This window comes from Sinocyclocheilus rhinocerous, unplaced genomic scaffold, assembly GCF_001515625.1.
Source record: "Sinocyclocheilus rhinocerous isolate Xijiao unplaced genomic scaffold, SAMN03320098_v1.1 scaffold1206, whole genome shotgun sequence".
NCBI lineage: Eukaryota > Metazoa > Chordata > Actinopteri > Cypriniformes > Cyprinidae > Sinocyclocheilus > Sinocyclocheilus rhinocerous.
Window position 1 is genome coordinate 202,477 of NW_015659931.1, and position 6,007 is coordinate 208,483.

The 6,007-nt window shown below is 35.1% G+C and overlaps 1 protein-coding gene across 1 annotated transcript in view; it reads left to right on the top strand.

Moving 5' to 3' along the window:
• The window catches only part of ilrun (inflammation and lipid regulator with UBA-like and NBR1-like domains), a 13,489-nt gene extending 7,761 nt beyond the window's left edge, over positions 1-5,728 (top strand). Inside the window, exon 5 of the mRNA XM_016533511.1 lies at positions 5,142-5,728. Coding sequence (XP_016388997.1) covers positions 5,142-5,177 — 36 coding nt within the window. The 3' untranslated portion in view covers positions 5,178-5,728. The remainder of the gene's footprint in view (positions 1-5,141) is intronic.
• The last annotated feature ends 279 nt before the right edge of the window (positions 5,729-6,007 follow it).

Sequence of the window (6,007 nt, forward strand, 5' to 3'; positions counted from 1 at the left end):
ATAATTTTAAAGCTGATACTTTGTTTATTAAAAAGTAACAAAGCACAAAGCTTTTTGCGATTACTGGACGGCAAGTGCGCTTCAAATAATATGAAGTTCACGCATTAACAGAACACAGCATAGACTAAGATATTGATAAGAAGCCATTTTAGTAATGATTATAAACGAGAATTGTTAACGATATTGCCAATATCCACACAGCTGACAGCTTTACCTGTTGTAGTTTGTTCAAGTTGTGCACCAAATAGACGGTGCTTTTCTGCACTTTCACTTCACACGTCTCCGTCATTTTGATCTCTCTCGCGCTGCACAACTGAGCTGCGTTTAGCAGGAGTGCGGCAGAGATGAGGACTGTTTGAAACTCTTTTTTCCACTAAAACTTTGATGCACATCGTCTCAGTTTAATACGTGAACATAACAAAAGATGTGATCGCAAAACAACCAGGAAAAAAGGCATTACATGCACATTTTTAAGTTATAACATGTTAATAGTCGCTCGCCAGTGGCGACCTCAGCAAAACCTAAACTCGCAAATTTATATTTTTGGTTGCAAATGCGACCGTTTTAGTCGCAGTCTGGAGCCCTGTGTTGTAAGAAGTTCAATTGTGCATATATAATTATTATTATTTTTTTATTCCTTTGCTGATATTCCAATAAAAATAAATTCAATTAAATGCTCTCTTACTCGAGTCCCAAGAAGGAGAGACTTTTAAATACCATTCAGAAGTTTGGGGTCAGTACAAATTTTTTTTTTTTTAAGAAATTAATAATTTAATCCAGTGAGGCATTAAATTGACCAAAATTGACAGTAAAGACATTTCAAATGTTGGAAAAGATATCTATATCAAATAAATGCTGTTTTGAACGTTCTATTCACCAACGAATCCTGAAAAAAAAGTATCACAGTTTCCACAAAGATTTGAAGCAACACAATTGCTTTTGACATTGATAATAATAAATGTTTCTTGAGCAGCAAATCAGCATATTAGAATGATTTCTGAATGATCATGTGACACTGAAGACTGGAGTAATGATGCTGAAAATTTAGCTTTGCATCACAGGAATAAATTACATTTTACAATATATTCAAATAGAAAATGCTAATTTTAAACTGTAATAATTTTTCACAAAAACACTGTTTTTACTATATTGTTTATCAAATAATAACAGCCTTGGTTAATGGTTAGTATAAAATACTTCTTTAAAAAAAAAAAAAAAATCGTCACATATATATTTTGAATATTCAGTATCACCCAGCTGTATAGGCGTAAGTTGTATGTTAGAATAATGAACGATTATATGAGTCCAGTTCTGTGATCCTAATACAAATGTTCATGATTGAGTGGCTTTTTCCAAAGTTAAGTGAAAAGGTCAAGCCAAAATGGGTTCAGAAAACCAAGATAAAACACTCAGCAGGTCTTTTCAACACTCTCTCAAAATCTTCCTTTCATGCCAAAAGTCTACACTGGAAACTTCTCAATGTGCTGACCACCGTATGATCTGTTTGCACAGAAGGTCATGTAACAACAATGCGTCACCTTTTTGTTCCCTGCCCTGTTTTGTGACATCTCACCAAAGAAAAGCACATTGTGATGATTCACCGTGTTTGGTTACACCTTTCCTCATTCCGCACATGTGTGATACAGCTGGGAATTGGAGATACAGCTAAAACGGTTTCAGCCGTTTGATGATTCAATAAATATATTGATTCTGAACATATCTGCTCTAAAACGTCTTATAATGAGTGATTTAAAAAAAAATTTGTTGACATTTTTGATTCAACAGCAATTCTTTAAGCATATGCAGCATGTTTAATGTAATAACTTGATTTTACTGTTTTGTTTTCTTTTATATGCTCCAATATAACAGTACATGGTAATAAATAGCAATATTAATTGTATTATATGGATTAAGTGGTGAATTCCACAAAATTTTTTAATGATTATGCAAAAACAATTCTTAAGAATTGATTGATTGAAATAGTTCCCAAACCCAACCAACAGCATTTTCTCGTACGTTTTCCCTGGAATACTGGAAAAACCTGTATTGAATTTCCATACAGATACACAAAAAGGGCTGATTGGCTCTCTGCTGACATTATTGCTGACTCGTGACTTGTGTAGTTGATTTAGTATGTAAGAAAAATAATGCCATACGTCTTTGAAACAAAAAAGCATGTTGAATAGCACTAACTGAAAAAATAATGCATTGCATTAAGAGTGCTTGCATTTTATTGCCTTGTATTTCCAGGGCTTGCATTTTTAGGTCCTGAAATTTAACATAGTTGTTTATATAAGCTGTGAATATTTTGATTCAAAATATTTCATTAATTAAAAATTCAATAATTCATATTCACCTTCCAGAATTCACGTCCAAAATATTCAATCTGTTTAAAAATGTGATGTATAATATTCGACAGGCAAATTTCGGTCCATTTTATTTCACTTTACGAATTCGCTTCCACAAATTCAGTGGCTAAAATTCGGCAGAAAATTTGTTATTGCACATCCGGGAGCTGCAGGAATAGCAGTAGAGCACCGATGCATGATCTCCAGCTGCTGTCAGTCGCTCACCAGCAGGTGGCGCAAGCGGCTGGTGATGAAGACCAAAGCAACAGGTGGCTTAAGTCATTCATTCACAAAAACTGATCTGCAGAAATGGAACAAGTGCTAAGTAGTTTTGATTATCGGGGCCAGTATAAACGTGGAAATGCTGATTGTGTGTATATTCAACATCTTCGCTGTTTCCTGTAGACTACATGTAGGCAGCTTTCTCTACCACAAAGGAGATTATAATGCTATTTTACCAAACGCTAAAGTACAGAACTAACATTACATCTGAGGAAGACATCTATTGCTTTCGGTTGCTTGGTTTCTGTAACTTTGTATCATGGCTTGTGTGATGCTGTGCTGTAATACTGGGGTTCCCCTCATACGTGACACTCCAGAATTCCCCAACGACGCGTAACTCGTAATTAGCGCTACGATGTGAGGAGCACCGGCAGGTGTGGGCTTTAGCCATGTCAGAGTTTTTATACCGAAGATATTGTTTTCAGACACCCCTAAAGGTCTTCAAACAACAAAATGACCTTTTGAACCCATTTGTGCAGCTTACCTTGGAATAAAACCATTAAAGCAGTGAGACTAAGCAATAGACACATATAATATTTTGTGATGTTATTGCTTATTTCAATGAATATGATAACTCCGAAATGTCATTACGTATTATATTTTTCATGCATCAAAATAATTAAAGGAATAGTTTCATCAAAAAATAAAAATTTGTTGAAGATGTACTCGCCCTCAGGCCATCCAAGATGTAGATGAGTTTATTCATCAGAACAGGTTTGAAGAAATGTAGCATTACATCACTTGGTCACCAAAGGATCCTCTGCAGTGAATGGGTGCCGTCAGAATGAGAGTCCGAACAGCTGATAAAAACATCACAATAATCCACACCACTCCAGTACATCAATTAATGTCTTGTGAAGCAAAAAGCTGTTTTTAAGAAACAAAACCATCATTAAGCTGTTTTAACTTTAAAACGTTGCCTCTGGCCAATCCATAACAACACTTCCTCCATTCACTGCAGAGGATCCACAGGTGAGCAAGTGAGGTAATGCTAAGTTTCTCTGAATCCATTCCGATAAAGCCGATAAAACAAAAAACTCATCTGCATCTTGGCTATTTGGGTTGTTTTCTGATTTACCAAAACACCCTTTAAACTATTTCATAAATTGATATTGAGATGTATATCTAGGCTGAAAAATAATGAGGCATTTTATCTCCCAGCCCCATGTAGAAATTTGTCGTTCTGAATTTGGCCTTGATGTGTACATGTTAACGTCAGGGTTTACAACTGTGAATGTCAATCTAGAGGCTGTTTAATAGGCCCTTAAGGGGCTTAAACTTTGCCTCTCGGCCACAAGATGGAGTTCCATACAAGCATGTGAGCTGATGAAGAAACGTTATTAACCAGTTAAAGAAGTCACTGTTGAAATCCCAGATTACTAACAGTAAACCCGTTGTATACATACACTATATTGCCAAAAGTATTGGGACACCCCCTTCTAATGAACAGGTTTGACTACTTTAGTAATTTCCATAAGTACAAATCTTAATGTTTAAGCATATAATGATATTCTAGGGAATTGTGTGCTTCTAATTTCATAGCAACAGTTTGGACAGGACCCTTTTCTATTCTAACATGACAATGTCTCTGTGTATAAGGCAAGGTTCAAAAAGAAATTATTGATTCAGTCAGTGTGGAAGAACTTGACTAGTCTGTAGAAAGCAAAGTCCTAATCCCAGCTAAACACCTCTGGTGTGACTGTGACTTTAAATGCAGACCTTGAGCCAAATCACCAAACACCAATGACTTGTACATATGGATAAAGTCATTTTATAGATACCTCCAAAACTGTTGCAACAGAGATAAAAATACCATTTTTAAATACATGGATTGTTTCCATCTTTGTTGCCACAGTTTTGGAAGTGCCTTTTTCTGTTCAAAAGAAGGGGGTGTCCCAATATATTTGTCCAGATAGTGTATGTACAAGTCATTGGTGTTTGGTGATGAGTTTTTGGCTCAAGGTCTGTATTTAAAGTCAAACCAGAGGTGGTCAGCTGGGATTAGGTGTCAGGACTTGGCTTTCTGCAGACCAGTCAAGTTCTTCCACACTGACTGAATCAATCATTTCTTTTTGAACCCTGCCTAATACACAGAGACATTGTCATGTTAGAGTAGAAAAGGTCTTGTCCAAAAATTAGAAGCACACAATTCCCTAGAATATCACTATATGCTTAAACATTAAGATTTGTACTCATGGAAATTACTAAAGTAGTCCACCTGCAGGTCAAATATCCGTGTAAAATTGGGTGTTGATACTGTTGTTACTCTTTCATTGCTCATCATATTTGAACTAACTCTCAGTATTAATCTATGTGGCAATGATAATAGTAATCACATAGACTTTCACTGAAGGAGGGACTTAAGCCAGAGATTTGTGGCTTTTTTTATTAAGAATGCAAGCAATCACACAAATGGTTTGAACTTTTTTTTTTTTTTTTTTTTCCAGAAAATGTATTTACAAATGGTCTTTAACATTAGTGTTTTATCTTATTGTTTCTGCTTCTTCCCAGGGCATTAATGGACCCTTCCCGTTCGGACAGTCTTAAGATACAGAAACCACCCGGTAGCTCATCAGAGCTGCTGCTTTTGCCCTTTTCCAGGGTTCAGTGAGAGGAGGAAGAGATTTACTCTAAAGACTTGGTGACCCTTCCTCTCCCCCGACGCACCAGAACATCACATAAATGTGTGGACAAATCTGTTTGGCTCCAAATCAATATTGAACCAACACCTGAGTTACGCATGTGTGAATGCTAGATTTAGATGAGTGCTAGAAATTCTAAAGAGATATAATGAAAAATACACCGTTTTTTGATCTGTATTGTCACATTACAGCAGTAAATTCAGATGTGTGAGTGAGTGCACGAATGCACACGAGAAAGAGAGGCAGGACGGGTGGATGAATGAATGATGAGTGAATCTTACAAGAATGTGTCCGAGTCATGTTTCACAGTAAAATCAATAGAAAAGCATAAAAGTGTTATATTTTGCGTACAGAAAATAAAACATGTTTTTAGGACTTTGAAGATATATTTTGGCTCATGACAATTAAGTGCATTATCCCCCAAAATTTTCATTACTCTAATAAAACATGGCATTTTAATTTCTTTTATTTAGTTTTTTGTTATTCCAATTGTTCTCACATTTAATTGAAATATTTAAATTTTAAAATTGCACAAATTTTTTATAGCGTAATTTAAATGCAACCAATTAACATATGGCAAAAATATTTTACAATTTAAATATATATTTTTGCATTACATCAAATGATTCATTGGCATGAAAATAATGTCACAACGAAGGAAATCTTAATAGTCCTAAAAACAGGCTTAATTTTCTTTAAGCAAAGTATGATTTTTAATTTCTTCCTTTTGATTTT